Below are 14,414 nucleotides of genomic sequence, written 5' to 3'. Positions count from 1 at the left end.
TCATACAAGATCTACCATCCTGAATGATCCCCATTCCTTTAGGTCAAGTACTCTCTCTCCCAGACTCACCTACAGCATGGCAGAGGTTCCCTTATCCCTAGTAAACCCTGTAATACCATACTTGGGCAAGAGGTGCTTCCTGAAACCTCTCCCCAAGTCTAGAGTTGTGCATCTCCAAGCAGTCTCACAGGCGTATTTCTAACCTGGTACCTTGTCACTATCAGCAGACAGTGAACATATGAGGAAAGGGAAAAAAAGAGCATAAAAGCAGGGTGAGCGATCACCTTTCTCCTCACCTACTTTTCTGTGGCATACGATTCGGAAGAACCTGTCTGACTAGAGGTGTTCCCAGGACACTGATGGTTTTGCATTTCATGCTGTGGGATGACGTGCGAGTGTCTGGCACCCCCGAAAACTTGTAGTAAGGTGGATTTTTTGTTTGTGGAAAAGGACTTATTTTAGTTTGTCTTCATTCTGATGTCCAAAATGGTCATTTGGTACCACCAACCTTCTCAAGTTACTAGCAACAGTGCCCAAGGAGGTGGTTGAGTTTCCATCCCTGGAGATGTTTAAAAGGCAGGTAGAGGAGGTGCTTAAGAATATGATTTAGTAGTGGACAGGTACAGTTGGAGCTGATGATCTCAAAGGTCTTTTCCAGCCTGATGATCCATGATAACTGTATTCTACTCACCTCTTCCCAGCTATGCAGTTTTTTTAGACCTCTGTCATACAGCCCTTCCAAGCCACCCACTTTTTTGCTTGCACAGAAACATTCCCATTACCAACATTTGTCTCATCCATACCTTTCCAGCCTAATTAATTCCTTCTCTAGAGAAGAACAGGGCCTGCTACAGCATTCAAAATTCCTTTGTCTCACAACAAATCAGTTTTCATTTAATTCTCCAGCCATTTCATGACTGTATCTAGCACTGATTGCTCAGCCCTAATACCATCAGCCATCATAGTGCTCTGGTGGCAGAAGGAGCAAGCCACCATCTTCCTGGGCATCAGTCTCACCCACAAAAGGAGGCTAATATTAGCTCACATAATTCAACAATATCTGGACAGAGAACTGCCTTTCTGAATTGGTACAACTGGGCTCTAAAGTCAGGACGTTGTTGCATAACCTAGAAGATACTGAATAAATACAGGCTCAGTTAGAGACGTCCTTGACCAAGGCTTAAAATCAACATTCTGATTTCCCTGAGGCCTCAAACAACCAGAAAGAAACCCCACGGTCACAAACACATCCCAATAAATAGCCTGGCTTCTGCATTCCCCTTATGAAAGATATACTGTTCTTTACTTCCCTTTCAGAGGGGATAGACCCATGTGCTATTAATCAGCTATTGCAAGATGCCACACAGGCTATCAAAGTGGTCCTTCTGCATCTCTAATCTCACACATGGGGATGCTGAGAAATAGCAGTTGTAGAGCACTTCAGAGAACCACAAATGGAAAGCACCGTAGAAGTGTTAAGTATCCAGTCCTTTCTAAATCTAACTTAGATTTGTACTATTTGTTTTAATAGTACAGCTTGCAGAGAACAAGCTGCATTCTATTTTTGCCTCACACATTTGCCAGATAAGCCCTAATTCCAGAGTCCTTACTGTTGATATACAAAGCAGAAATGACAGCTTTTTGGACAGTTCATCAAGTCTACGGTGTTAGCAGCCAAGTAAAGGGAGAAGAAAAAAGAAGAGATTTCTAAAAATCAACCAGAGTTAAAGGTCACTAAGTGAAAGCAAACAACCTATAATTTCGAGGGCTTTTTTCCAAACAATTTGCCAGATATAGTTGCTAAGAAATGTAATAGTATGGAATCGCTGACAGACATTTAAGACTACATAATGCATCTGACTCACAGCCCCAAAAGTTACTAAATAAACCTGTAGTTTGTTATGGTGACAGGCAAAACTCATCTTTGCTCTTAAGAATCTCCAAACACAATGTAACATACGTTTGTGGCTTTAGTCTCAATACCTATTATTTGGTTCATTGGGTCCAAAGCACTTCTGCAACTTTATATCCTTTGAAGGAAGTCTTACTTCAGTGTTTTACAACCCTTTCTTTCCAAAGTCACAAAAGACAACTGGGAGGAAGGGGTGGGCAAGTGTTGGGCCTTTGAAACACACGTTGCAGCAAGGTGATTTGCACTGTCAGCATTTAACAAAGTACACTAGACTGTCATGAACCCTATTCTGCACTGGTTCAGCCACTTTTTTTTTTTTTTAAGGGGATAACACCAAAGGAAAACAAAGTAGGCAAGCTCCAGCTTCACTTCCATGCAACAGCAAATGGAACTTAGCAAGAGCCTCTTACAAGTGAGTCTGCTGCTGCCTTTCATCTCTATCATTCTAGTTGAAACAAGTGACGTTCTAAGAGCGTAGATTGTCATAGCATTTTTTTAAAAAGTCTTCCTGCAGGTCCTGAAGTAAAGCTAATGAAGCTGGCTGGTTCCACATAACACTGACACTGAAGGGAAAAGTACAAAAACCATACTGAAAAGTAATTCACACTATAAAGGGGTGAACAGATGAATACCCAAGAAGAGTATTAGGCTCAGAACAAAGTTAGCAGATAAAGATAATGGAGGGTAGAAGAAAAAAGTAGCACTACTTATTTTCACAGCTTAAGTTCAATTTTCCTCCCCTCTACACTTGGTTATTGATCTATCATCTGAAAGGAGAGAGTAAAAAGCCAAATCTGCTCAAAGTCTCTTGGCCATTTTCAGACGTGAAAGGATTAGACCATGTGGATTTATTATGTTGTGTGACTTCCGCTCCCATTATTTCTTTTTCGGAGACCAAGGTTACACTGATCTAATGAATGGTCATTAGAATGCAGTTCTCTCAAACATACCAGTGAAGAATTCAGCAAGAACATCAGAATTCTATAACAAATATTCCTTAATTTAATTGGACTATGAAGCACTGTAAGCAAAAGAACATTATATCTGCAGTTTGTCAACTCTCTTATAGGGCAGCTAGATTGTGTGTACTGCGGAAGCAGCAAGTGCTGGGGGACCACAGTAAGCACAGGTACTTCTGAACTTATTCGGAGGAAAGTAGTATGCCTGTTTCAAAATACTTACCCAAACTGCTGGGTAGTCAGCACTTCTCCCCGTTCTTCCTTCTGCATCTGCATCGCTTTCTTCCTTTCAATGTTTGCCAGTGTAGGAAAGTTTCTAGAATGAAAAAAAGAAAAATTCACTGTCTCTTAAATGATTCACAGTACTTTGTCAATTCCCCCTTTATCAAACCAGCAACCCTCATAGATTGTTAAAATGTTTCATGCAAGCTTAACAGACTGTTTCCTCCAGACAATAATCACTGGTGAGGAAAAGAGATCTGAGCACGTTTATGCTTACATACTCAGATGCCAAAAACCTCAAAACTCAAAAACTTACCATACTGGCACAACTGGATTTACCAAATCATCAAATAAGCTGTAGACAAAACAGTTCAGTAACACTTACGGACCCTCTCCCTGCCTCAACACAAGAGCACGATCTAGTCCTGCAATATTATTTTTATGATGCTTCAACTGAAGCGCTTGAATGATCTTAAAAGGCACAACATGCCTTAAGCAAACCAAATGCTGAGGTCTTGTAGCATCGAGGAAAAAAATGAAAAAAGGGTTGTAAGAACAGCTTCTGGGTGCACAAGATTCAGATTAAGTGACAGTTCAGGAGAAGCACACAAGTTTCCTCCCGATCGATATCCAGTATTGTGCTTGCACACTGACCTCCGCTTCTCCAAAATTACTGTCCCTTTTTTCTTCCAGCTTCCAAGAAAAAATTGCTAAGTCATGCAGATCAAAACAAAGCTACTGTTATAATCATCTCCCAAACCAGCCCTCCTTTCCATTCCCTCCCTCCCCATCCTCCCCTGCGGACAAATGCCACGCTGGTTCCAACATGCAAGACCTGCTGCAAATTATCGTCAAAGCCCAAAAATGGCAATGCTGGCTGCTCTGTAAACATCAGTTAGCTAAATCCCAGGGCTTGGAGATAAAGGTGGTAAATAGGAAAACACACACGCACCCTCACCAGCTTCTGGGCAGAAACACATAGTGTAAATATTTCATAAGTCTATTAAAAAGGAGTAACAAGAAACTTACAACAGCTATTCACTATATACAGCTACGAAAAAGGAAACGTATCTTTCTTTAAATATTTAATCTTATCACATGCATCTTCCCTGTTTTACAACACCAATGCTAAGCTTCACACTGATGCGAGACAGCTTGAATCACATACCAAGGGAAAAAGATGAGAAGCATTTCCTACAAGACACACCTAAACACACTACAGACCTTGTCTCCTTTAACAGGATTTGAACATGAGCCGTGAGCGTCTATTTTCATTGGATTTTTCCGGAAATCCACCATATAGCTTAAGCGAGAACATGGATGTGAAGTTTTATCTCTGTTCTTCCCCTCACTGCATTTGCTTATCCATATTATAACACACCCAGCACACAATGAATTATTTAATCTGCAGAGCTTCACACTGACAGAGACCCCTGCGTTCGGCACCTCTCCAGAGTTTTAGGATAAGGTGCTTTCCTTCACATGAGTAAGGCTCACAGGAGGAGAGCGAGCTATAAAATAAAACAATTTCACTCAAAAGAGCCCCAAGCTTGTCTTTGCAATTTTTGTTTCATTTAGAAGACATAAGGGAAGACTCTTAAACCTGGCACAAAGGAGTCTTCAAAGTGCTCCTGTAGTTACACCAATTAAGGACATATTCAGACATGCTCCAACAACATGATTTGAGATGTGACTGCCTCCCATTTTCACAGAATCACAGAATCACAGAATCACAAGGTTGGAAAGGACCCATTGGATCATCGAGTCCAACCGTTCCTAACACTCCCTAAACCATGTCCCTAAGTACTTCATCCACCCGTTCCTTAAACGCCTCCAGGGAAGGCGACTCGACCACCTCCCTGGGCAGCCTGTTCCAGTAGCCAATGACTCTTACTGTGAAGAATTTTTTTCTGATATCCAACCTGAACCTCCCCTGACGGAGCTTCCGGCCATTCCCTCTAGTCCTGTCCCCTGTCACTTGGGAGAAGAGGCCAGCTCCCTCCTCTCCACAACCTCCTTTCAGGTAGTTGTAGAGAGTAATAAGGTCTCCCCTCAGCCTCCTCTTCTCCAGGTTAAACAACCCCAGCTCTCTCAGCCGCTCCTCATAAGACTTGTTCTCCAGCCCCCTCACCAGCTTTGTTGCTCTTCTCTGGACACGCTCCAGAGCCTCAACATCCTTCTTGTGGTGGGGGGCCCAGAACTGAACACAGTATTCGAGGTGCGGTCTCACCAGTGCCGAGTACAGAGGGAGAATAACCTCCCTGGACCTGCTGGTGACCCCATTTCTGATACAAGCCAAGATGCCATTGGCCTTCTTGGCCACCTGGGCACACTGCTGGCTCATGTTCAGTCGGCTGTCAACCAGCACCCCCAGGTCCTTCTCTTCTGTGCAGCTCTCCAGCCATTCTTCCCCCAGTCTGTAGCGCTGCATAGGGTTGTTGTGCCCCAAGTGCAGGACCCGGCATTTGGTCTTGTTAAACCTCATCCCATTGGTCTCGGCCCAGCAGTCCAGCCTGTTCAGATCCCTTTGCAGAGCCTCCCTACCCTCCAGCAGGTCGACACTTCCTCCCAGCTTAGTGTCATCTGCAAACTTGCTGAGGGTGCACTCAATGCCTTCATCCAGGTCATTGATAAAGACATTGAACAGAGCTGGACCCAGTACTGAGCCCTGAGGAACTCCACTTGTGACTGGCCTCCAGCTGGAGTTAACTCCATTGACCACCACTCTCTGGGCCCGGCCATCCAACCAGTTTTCAACCCAGGAGAGTGTGCGCCTGTCCAGGCCAGAGGCTGACAGTTTCTGAAGCAGAATGCTGTGAGAAACTGTGTCAAAGGCTTTACTGAAGTCCAAGAAGACTACATCCACAGCCTTTCCCCCATCCAGTAGTTGAGTGATTTTGTCATAGAAGGTGATCAGGTTAGTTTGGCAAGATCTGCCTTTTGTAAACCCATGTTGACTGGGCCTGATCACCCGGTTCTCCTGATCACCCGGTTCTTCATTCCTAAGAGTCACCAGTCCCTCCACCGAGCCACCATAACAGACTCTATGAATGCTTTCAGTTCGATTCATTGCCAAGGCAGATGGATTCCTCCTAAAACACCCTTACAGTTGTCACAGGCAGTAACCAACAGCTAAAGAGAGCTCAAGTCCTAAGCCCAAATATGCCTGCAAAAGCACATCTAAAGGCACCTGCAGTGGCTGTGTTTATTTTATGCAGCTCTCCTCAACTGTTAAATACCATTTTACTCACTGCCCTTACCTTGTGCAGAAAACATCCCTATTTTGACAGCACACATGAAATGCTTCATTCAGAGTGAGCAAATGAGCACCTACTAGTCTATTTTTCCACCTAAGAACTTGGTGGGCAGTAAGCTTTAGACATTCAAGCCCGCAGGCCAGCAGCCTTGCTGTAAGGCAGAATCCATTCACTGCTGCCTAGGTGCTCTGCTGTGGGTGGGTTAAGCCAAGGCAACACCAGTTGTCCCTGCAAGAAGCAAGTGGACCAAAAAGGTGGAAAGCCGGGGTAACCAAAGTCGTGTGCTCGCTCCTATGTATCAGCCTCAATGCAACTCCACAACTCCTCAGGTGTCACAGCCCCAGCACAAAGAGGTCTGTTCCATACACCTCCCAGCATCAGCTAGACCTGCCCATGGAGGCAGCAAAATCCAACAAGACTCAGATGGAGTCAGATGCCTACAATGGAAACACTATTGTCTGGAGGTACAATTTGATGGCACACTTTGCCAATTTCTTTGACTACAGACAGCCACAAAGTACTAAAGCTCAAAAATCGAGAAGAATTTAATACTTTTTTAATAGAGAAAATTCTTATTCAGGAAGGCTAAATTTAGGATGACTGCACCCGAACAGAGGTGTCATGACACAGAAGGAAGAGCCAATACTGAATCTCTCCACATAAAAGGTCACATGTTAAAATCCAATGAGCTGCCTTGGGTTTGAATCCTTCCAGAAGGCACCCCCTCCCATAGGAAAATGAGGTTCTTAAAATGCCACCTACCAACACCACTGAAGCAGAAGCAGGAGCCCAGCACTTAGTTCCTGCAAATAACTTTTCAGAGCTTGAATACAGACAGCTTCATCAGTCACTATAAAAGCTTTGCAAACCTAAGCAACTTATTGTAAAAGGAGGAGTTAAATCAGGATGTGAAGGTCTGAACCAGTAGATTTCATGCAGGAGCCAGCACTGCCTGAAAAGGCAGCCCTACTTCATAGCAGCTGCAGTTTGCTACCACAGACATTTCTAAAATCCAAACTGGAAGCTTTTCAGTATAAACTGTCACGATAACTCCAGAAAACTGGTTTTCATGCTATACGGAGTTTATTACATAGACACTAACGAAGTGACATGCAGGTAAAGGATATCCTAAGCTTCCAAAGATGGGGAATTGTGATGCTGACCATGATCACTGCTAATGTATACCTTAAGGAATAGATTTTTTTTTTTCCCCCCCAATAAATGAGTGCACTGGCTGGAGTCATACAAGTTTTATAAGCTAGCATACACTAGCTCACTCACAAACATCAGAGTAAACCAGCTCTCAGCAAGCAGTGGAAAAACAGAGCTTTGCCAATATCTAACGGAAAAGACCTGTTTCTGTAGCAGTTTACACAATGAATTTCTGAGTTGAGAGCTATAAAAGTTAATTGTCTTTAGAGAACAGCGCTGAGATCAAATTGCCTCAATAATTTCTTGAGCTGGTCTTGATTGCACATGCACAACCAACACCAAAGGGGACAGAGACAGCCCAAAGGGAAAAAAGATGGCCCAACAGAGAGCTAATAAAATCTTGGTTCAAGACACTCAGGCATTTTATCAAGCATTGCATCTCTACTGCGATTTTACCATAGGTCAGCTGAGGCACTTGCATTGCTAATCCATCCCCGCAGTTCAAAGTAAACTCTATTGTATCTGTATTTACCTTGATCTACCAACACATTCCTTCTACTTTGCTTCGTCTTTTACTAGGTGCTAAGAAATTATTTTCCTTATTACATATTTAATGACTATGAATGCAACACCAGAGAGGATTCCAAGAAACTCTAGGCTTACTATTACTCAACTACAGAACCACAAATTAATTAAAAGTGCTGTGGTTGATGATAGCGTCCTTCATTAAGTGCATGCTCAGCCTATGAGATGTATTGGAAGGAAATACAGCAGTCAACCTTCAACTGAACACAAAAAGCCCAAGAGATTAAAGAAAGCAGGGAAGGAGGGAGAATCCACAAGCAAAACTCAAGATCAAGAAAATCCTCCATCATTACATTAGGACCTAAGCAAAAGCAAGTTTAGTGACTCCGTTTGACACCAGGGCAGCCTTGCCACATTCTTTCTAATAACCTTTGCTGAAGTAGAGGTGGTTAGAAACAGATGGGCTAGCAGGACCCAGATCTCACTTTTGAAGAAGTGAAGACAGCAATACCTCATTCTGACACATTAAGGAAATGCATTGCACATAATTCCATTTAAGCTACTATTTAAGAAAAAATATGCTGAAACCAGCACATTTCTCAACACTTGGAAGGAACAGGACAAATCAAAACATGAAAAGTAATTGTAGTCACCAAAGCTGATGTCAGATTTCACAACCATCTGTCTGCAAAACACAGGGAAACCCTGAGATACCATGAGACTTCATCTCTATTGCTGTCTGCTTAATTAGATTGCCTGGCTCAGCATATTCAACAGGCCACAAACCATTAAAAAGCCTTTTAGGTAAGCAGAGATGTGAAGGCTGCAGCAATTAACAGGGTATTGTACAGAATCCAAGACAGGAAAACAGCATTCTGACCCAGCATATTTCATCCAGAGATACTCATTGCTTATCAGCTGCACATTAGACACAGGCTCTTTCTAATAGATGTTTAGTAGGATACACAAATGAGCACCATAGCAGCTAATTAAGAAGAAAAATCGCAACTCTAAGTAATTATTCATAACAGCAGAAAGAACAAGACAGTAATGTTAGGGATGTAGCATGGAAACAAGTTTTAAATCACTGCTACCTAATTAGAAACAAACTACTAATGACCTAAAAAGATTCATTCTTAGCTCTGACTGGAGCTTCTAGAAAGAAAAAGGTTTTTCCCTGTCACCATAAACAAAAGCTGCCTAATAGCTCAGACTCCCTCTGGTGTCCTTTTTTTTCCTGTACAATGCAATGAGTCAATAACAGACCTTCAGTACTAAACTGATGCTTTGGTGGGAACCAATTAATGGTTCACAACACATTCAGCTGCTTGGGGTTTTTTTTTTTTTAATTATTTAATTAAAAAAAGAAGGATGTTAGTACAGCTTCCTTGCTGTACAGAGTCACAAAAGCCACCCAGGTAGTAATTCTACACCCATCCATTACAGCTAAACAAGACACCTACAGAAGGGCTGAAGTACTAAAATAAGCCACAGCACTACTCCATCTAGTGGCCTTGGCTTAGAAGGTCCTAATCCCATAGTGCCTTTTTTTGGTTTGTGGTCACGACTACAAGACTTTATTGACAGTTATTTCACTGTGCCGCAGTGAACAAAGGCTTTCAGTAATATTGTACCACAGCCAAATTGCATGCATCTGTAAAAAACTCAACAGCATGTACCATGAGATCCCCTAGAAACTCAACAAAAATTATCTCAGAGTCTCATCCTCGCAAATAACTGCAGTTAAAAGGTAGCTTTTACTCACAGCACCTACTCCCCAGGCAAACAGCACCTGAACATGATTGTATGTACAATTCCTGCTTCCCAAATGTTCTAGTACGCTGGAGAACATGCAGTGACATACACACCTCAAATACGATTTCAACATCTAAACCTTAGCACCAGCTACTGCGATGATCTTGATGATACATCAGGAACTCTTCCAAACACATCCCAAAATAGAAAATTGCTGAAAGCATGTCCAAAAGAACATTAAACTTGTAGGCATTTTTTTCCTTCCCATTACATGGGGAAAAAATTTCCTTCTCAATACAGCAAAAAGTATACTGCCCAACCTCATCACCAGTGATCTTGAAATTAAGCTTGTATCACTTCCCACACTGTACGAAGGACTGTTGCTCATGGCAACAAAACCCAGGTACTGTCCACTCACAAGAGTTGTTTTCCAAGCCTGGAACAGAAGTGAGTAAAGTCTACAGCATTTGTCACCTGCTGGAAAATGGTAGATTTTAGTCTGCTCAGCTTAGGCAGAAAAAAACCCCCAAACATCAGTGGGATAAGATTCATAAAGTCCAATGTGAATTTTTAAACACTTCAATCACAATTTAGACCAGACATAAGGAAGAATTTCTTCATCATGAGAGTGGTCAGGCACTGGCACAGGTTGCCCAGGGAAGTTGTGGCTGCCCTATCCCTGGAGGTGTTCAAGGTCAGGTTGGATGGGGCCTTGGGCAGCCTGGTCTGGTGGGAGGTGTCCCTGCCTGTGGCAGGGGCGTTGGAACTAGATGATCTTTAAGGTCCCTTCCAACCCAAACTATTACATGATCCTACGATTCACAGTAAAAGGCAAAAAGTTGAAGCAGAATGAGAACTACTACTTAAACACGAACTCTATCTCACATCCTAAGTGCAATGCAAGTCAGACTACCTGAGACAGGACCACACATAGATTCTGTTCTCTTTCAGTAGGAAAATGTCAACCAATACAGAAAGTTCTTAAAAATTAGGAGAACTCCCTGCTGGGGTCTAGCCAGTAAAACCTACCGTGGAAATTTGACATTACAATTACTATCAGTATAAGAGTCCCAGATTCCTTAGGTATTAAAAAACCCATCAAGCAAAGACACACACATTTCTGATCTAAAATGTCACGCTGAACAGGCTAAAAGGAATGAGTCGTTCACCTAACCTGGGTACCAAATAAAACATCTGGGAAAGCTACCTCCTTCTAAGTTGGTACCTTGTGTTCTATTATAATCACCCAAATAATTATATCTCTGCAGCCCACAGCCACCTCACTCGGGTGTTCTGACATAGACCAATATCATAGAAACTCTGCAGAGGGAAGAGTAAAGGAAGAGCAGCAGAAAGCACATTCTTCTATAGCTTTTTAGCTGTCACCTGATGGTCACACAGGGAAAATGAATTAAAATCCATAGGTCATGAGTCTTACTCACTTTCTTCTTTCTTCTCTCCATCTAGCGATCTCTTCTGGACTCTCTAATCTTATTCTTTTAGCACCAGGTGCATGTGCCTAAGGAAAAAGTATTTCATAGGTGTTTAAAAGGGGAAGAAAAAAAAAAAACCACAAGAAAGAGATTTAGGGGGAAGCATCGTTTTGCCAGCTATAGTAGCATCACAACACTGTTTTCATTTCCAAAAGTGGTGAGACTGCACACAGCAATTACAAAATTAACCTGTTAAAAAAACCCACACACACATTCATCCACAACATCATCTTACAACAGATTCTACTCAGAGGTGATACGTTTTTCTTGCAGAAGGAAGAAAGCAAGCCTCTGAAGGATGAGAAAAGGGACTACAGTAAAGATTGCATGCACTCATCTGAGCTCAGGGAATACCTACGTTCTGCCAGTGTATTTGAACTATCTTCTCATGTGCGCTGAAACTGCAACCTTCTTCTGTGCACTGAAAGATAAGGGGGTGAACTTAAGATATACCAAGTTAAGCAAACAAATTATAAACAAGCATTTGAGCACATTTCAAACAAACTCAGTGCTAGATACGCATACAGTCAGTTATACAGAACTTCTAAGTTACCCTGTTTCAAAACACACGATTGTAAAAAACAGTAAAAAGGAATAATGTATTTCTAAATTTCATCTGACTTCGAACAACCAGTGAAGGCAATATATCTGATAACCAGAGCTAACGTGAAGCTAACCTACAATACAGATTTGCAAAACTCACCCATTTCAAATTTTGATACTTTGCAAGAAAGGAGTGGATTTTTAAAATACATTTTCCACATAAACCCTCCCCATACAACAACTGTACACACTATAATAATGTCAATGAATTAATTCCTACCACTGGGGTGACTTAGCAATGCTTCACAAGAAAGAAATTAAAATGATTTCAGCAATAAAACTGAAAACATAACCGAGACCTCCCCTGTAAAGAGCATTCAGAAAAAAAAATCCCCTACTAACACTTGCTGTAAGCCTGGAATCTCTTTGCTAAGTCTTCCATTCAAAGAGTGACAACAGTTAACTACTTATCAGGCACAAGGTTAAAAACCGAAGTGTAAATAAAACAAGCCAAACTCATCAACCTGTTTATGTTGTGAAATATGTTCATCGTACTTCTCCTGGTTTTTAAAGCCACGGTCACAGGTATCACAATAATGAGAGAAAACTGGCTCTTTTTTCTTTTTGGTCTGCAAAAAAAAAGAAATCATCTCACAATTGCAGTTACGAGATCATAAGACATATTTATCTTCAATTACATGCAAAACACTTTCATAAGTAATTTTTTTTAATAGAGCCATGAATTAAAACATGCTTCGGAAGTCTCAAGGATAAGCCAACATAACATCAAAGTGAAGTTCAAATCACCCATCTTCCAAACAAAGTGCCCTGTAGGTTGGGTTGCAAGAGACCTTAAAGATCATCTAAGTTTCAAATCCCCTGCCATGGGCACGGAGACCTTCCAACTGGATCAGGTTGCTCATAGCCTCATCCAACCCAGCCTTGAAAACCTTCAAGGATGGAGTATCCACAACTTTTCTTAATAACCTGCACCAATGCCTCACCACCTTCATCACAAATAATTTCTTCCTTATGTTCCATCTAAAGCTAACCTCTTTCAATGCTCTTTCAATTTTAAAATCATTGCTCCTTGTCCTATCACTACAGATCCTACTAAAAAGTTTGTCCCCATCTTTCCTGTAGGCCACTTTTAAGTAATGAAAGGCTACAATAAGTTCTCCCTGTGGCCTTCTCCAGGTTGAACAGCCCCAACTATCTCAGTCTTTCTCTGTAGAGAGGTGTTCCAGTCCTCTGACCAGTTTTGTATCCCTCCTCTGGACCTATACCAACAGGCCTACATCTTTTTCATGCTTAGGACCTCAGTTCATACCTTTGGCTTTTTGTTTTGGTCTTGAAAACGTTTACTAAACCCAGGTACTTGCTTGCCTTGCCAGTTCTGGGAGAAACTGCCATTTCCACCTTCAAAGGGAAAAAAAGAAAATAAAGGAGAGCCAGTTACACATCCAGCCTACAAAACCACACCCCTGCCACCTCAGTGGCCACATTGTGGAATGAAGAGTTTGGGGAAAGACAAACCAGGGACGCACAACCAGCATGGTCAGGAGGCACATGCTGGGAGGAAAGGGGAGGCAGCCTCAGGGTCCTCACTGTGGAGGGATGTAAAAGAATCCTTGGGAGTGATACCAAAAATGCCAGCAAACAAACCCTCTAAGACTTGTTTTGGAGTTTTAAAAAGCAAGCATCCTTGAGCTGGGGAGAGAATATATTTCTCACTTACATGCATATGTACAACTTTCCCAGAAATCCTACACATGTTCTATTACTTTCCAAGGATTAATTTTAATGTTATTGTGAAACTCTCAACAGTCAAATCTCTTACCAATCTGGAGCTGCAGAGCCAACTCTGCATGGCCTTGCATTTGAGATAGGGAAAGACTGCAAACAGAGGTGATTACAGAAAAAGGAGACATTTGTACAGCACAGATCATACTGCACACAAGACGTTATCACCTCCAAAGAACGGTGTCTAGAAATACATTTCTTGAAAAAACATGCTTAAAAAAGCATGCTATCAGAGGGACATTCTGTCTACTTTCAAAAAAATACAGTTATTTCTATGAAACTTAACTCTGCCTTCAGCTTAAATCAAAATATTCTACCCTTTCTAGCAGTAACCACTTCTTAAATCAGCTGCACAACCAGCACGGACAGAGGAGCACACGTTGGGAAGGACAAGGAAACAGGCAAGGCCCCAAGGTTCTCGTAGAAGAGAAACCGGAAGGAGCCCATGGCACTGAGAAGTCACCTCTCCCTCCCCTCACCGTCGCGCGGGCCCGGCGGCTGCTCCCCGTAGGCAGGTGGGTACCAGGCGGAGGGAGGCACGCAGCTCTCGGGCGGCGGGAAGGGCCCGGGCCAGAAGCTGGGCTCCCAGGCAGGCGGCGGGCAGAAGAAGGGCGGCGGAAACCAGGGGAAGGGGTTCATGTCTGGCCGCCCAGGCGCAACCAGATGCTGCGACCAGCTCCCAACACCGCGTGGGGCCCGCGCCGGCGGTCGCCACAAAGAGCATCACTTCCGGGCCCCGGACGGCTCGCGTTGCGATGCGTCATCCGACAGCGCCAGAAGTTCTGGGCGAGGG

At 42.8% G+C, this 14,414-nt stretch overlaps 1 protein-coding gene across 1 annotated transcript in view; it reads right to left on the bottom strand.

The window, feature by feature from the left end:
* Positions 1–14,373, bottom strand: part of NUFIP1 (nuclear FMR1 interacting protein 1) — a 29,291-nt gene extending 14,918 nt beyond the window's left edge. The window contains exons 1-6 of the mRNA XM_054062975.1: positions 14,101–14,373; positions 13,149–13,237; positions 12,343–12,447; positions 11,634–11,696; positions 11,225–11,301; positions 3,095–3,187 (exon numbers count right to left, since the gene is read on the bottom strand). Coding sequence (XP_053918950.1) covers positions 3,095–3,187; positions 11,225–11,301; positions 11,634–11,696; positions 12,343–12,447; positions 13,149–13,237; positions 14,101–14,260 — 587 coding nt within the window. The 5' untranslated portion in view covers positions 14,261–14,373. The remainder of the gene's footprint in view (positions 1–3,094; positions 3,188–11,224; positions 11,302–11,633; positions 11,697–12,342; positions 12,448–13,148; positions 13,238–14,100) is intronic.
* Between the last annotated feature and the right edge of the window lie 41 nt (positions 14,374–14,414).

The sequence above is a fragment of the Cuculus canorus genome, chromosome 1 (genome assembly GCF_017976375.1).
Source record: "Cuculus canorus isolate bCucCan1 chromosome 1, bCucCan1.pri, whole genome shotgun sequence".
Classification (NCBI taxonomy): domain Eukaryota; kingdom Metazoa; phylum Chordata; class Aves; order Cuculiformes; family Cuculidae; genus Cuculus; species Cuculus canorus.
The sequence above is the reverse complement of the archived record's forward strand: the minus strand, read 5'-3'. Positions and strand labels throughout refer to the sequence as shown.